Below are 2,043 nucleotides of genomic sequence, written 5' to 3'. Positions count from 1 at the left end.
TCCACCCGCTGTGTGACGGTCAGGTGGATGGGCACTGTCTAGATAAGTGAGTCTCTCTGTCTTCCACCCCCTGTGTGACAGTCAGGACAAGGAGCCATGCAGAAACCGTGGAAAGGGAACACGTCCTCCCTAGTTCACTGCAATGTGTGTATTAGTCGGCCCTTCATAGTCATCATAAAAGCTAGGAAATGTGCCTTCTGCACTCACCAGCACCCACGCCGAGTCATTGCAGACAGCTTTCCCTCTGCTGCCCCAGTGGAAGTCGCCGGTCTGTTTGTCAGAACTGTGGTTACAGGCACACACTGTCACAGCAGCAAGATCCTTTTGACTTTACGGCAGCCAAGACAGGTCTTGGTCTTATCTTTTTTCTTGTAATTTAAAATATCTTTTCTGATTGATTATGCCGAGTGAGAGTTTGGAAGGATCGTAATTTCAGGCACCTCCTTGCTGAAGGCTTTCCTGTGGTGCTTTTAACGCGTGGCACACCCAGCCTTTGCTGCCGCCCACAAGGGAGGCCCAGCCTGGGCCCCGCAGAGCAAGCTGAGGCAGTTCGGGGTGAGAGGGAAAGTGCAAGCATCACAGGGCCTGGGGAAATTGGGAATTTCCTGGTGAAGTGGGAGCAGAACGGCCATCACTGGAACTAGATGTTTACCTTTATTTCCTGCTTTTCTTTCCTTTTAGTTTGTGTATTTTTTGTGGGGAAAGGAGCGAATCCTTCACAGAGGAAGGCCTGGATCTCCACTATTGGAAGCACTGTCTCATGCTGACAAGATGTGACCACTGCAAACAGGTCAGGCCAGGGGCACAGCAGCCCAGCTGCTCGCGTGCGCGTGGACCTCTGGCTGCTGAAGGGCCGAGTCACAAAGCTGTCCCAAGTCTTAGTATTTTCAGAGGAAAGCCTGTGAGAAAAGTAACTGAAGGCGAACACATACCTAAAAACGTGTGCAAGTTATTCATATGACAGCCCAGTGAACCATGAGCGTGCTGTGCCACCGCCGCCCCTCAGGGCTGCTTCCATGGTCAGCGGGGGCCTGGATTCCAGCACCAACATGGGCGCTCCTCGCTCTCTGAGCTTCATAAAAATGGAGCCGTGTTGTGTCGTGTTTGATTTCTTGCTTTCTAGTGTCCTGTGCTTGGATAGACCACAGTGCCTTCATCCATCCACTGCTCTGCGTGTGGGCAGGTCCCATTTGGGACCGTGGCAAACCATGTTGCCGCAGTGTTCCAGTGTCTTTCGAGGCGCACAGAAATGCACTTTCTTGAGTTCACAATGTGTCGTGGATTGCAGGGTGTGCTGATGCTCAGTGGGGCTGCCCAGGAGTGCTCCAAAGGGGTTGTACCCGGCACCGCAACCAGTAGCACCGCCTCGGTCCCCCTTCCCAAGTGCCGCTGTGGCCATGCTTCCCGCTGACTTGGCGAGCTCCCGCTGTGCGTGTCCCTGGTGAGGACGAGGTGGAGAGCCTGTCCTTTTGTCTGCAGGCATCGGGCGTCCTCCTGCAAAGCACCTTCTGGTCTCACCCATCGACCTCGGCTTGTCCGTCTGTTTTTATTGATTTGGGGCCATTCTTTACACATGTGGATGTGAGTGCTTGGTCCGTTGCATGAATTGACCACTCCTCCCACTCCGCAGCATGCACCTTTGCTGTCTTCTGTGTCTTGAGGAAGATTTGTAATTTTAGGATTGCCCACCTTACCGATCTTTTTCATGATTCATGCTTTTCGTGTTCTGTGTTAAGAAGTATTCTCCTACCCCCTGTATTAGGCCATTCTTGCATTACTGTAAAGAAACATCTGGCTGGGCGCGGTGGCTCACGCCTGTAATCCCAACACTTTGGGAAGCTGAGGCGGGCCAATCACCTGAGGTCAGGAGTTCGAGACCAGCCTGACCAACATGAAACCCTGTCTCTACTAAAAATACAAAATTAGCCGGGCATGGTGGCACATGTCTGTGATCCCAGCTACTCAGGAGGCTGAGGCAGGAGAATCACTTGAACCCAGGAGGCGGAGGTTGCAGTGAGCCAACATCACGCCATTGCACTCCTG

General features: G+C 52.9%; 1 protein-coding gene across 1 annotated transcript in view; it reads left to right on the top strand.

Moving 5' to 3' along the window:
* Window positions 1–2,043, top strand: part of CEP104 (centrosomal protein 104) — a 44,393-nt gene that overhangs the window by 33,180 nt on the left and 9,170 nt on the right. The window contains exon 18 of the mRNA XM_017542695.2: window positions 682–959. Within this exon, the coding sequence (XP_017398184.2) occupies window positions 682–959 (278 nt within the window). The remainder of the gene's footprint in view (window positions 1–681; window positions 960–2,043) is intronic.

Source organism: Cebus imitator, unplaced genomic scaffold (assembly GCF_001604975.1).
Source record: "Cebus imitator isolate Cc_AM_T3 unplaced genomic scaffold, Cebus_imitator-1.0 Scaffold145, whole genome shotgun sequence".
NCBI classification, from domain to species: Eukaryota; Metazoa; Chordata; class Mammalia; order Primates; family Cebidae; genus Cebus; species Cebus imitator.
The sequence above is the reverse complement of the archived record's forward strand: the minus strand, read 5'-3'. Positions and strand labels throughout refer to the sequence as shown.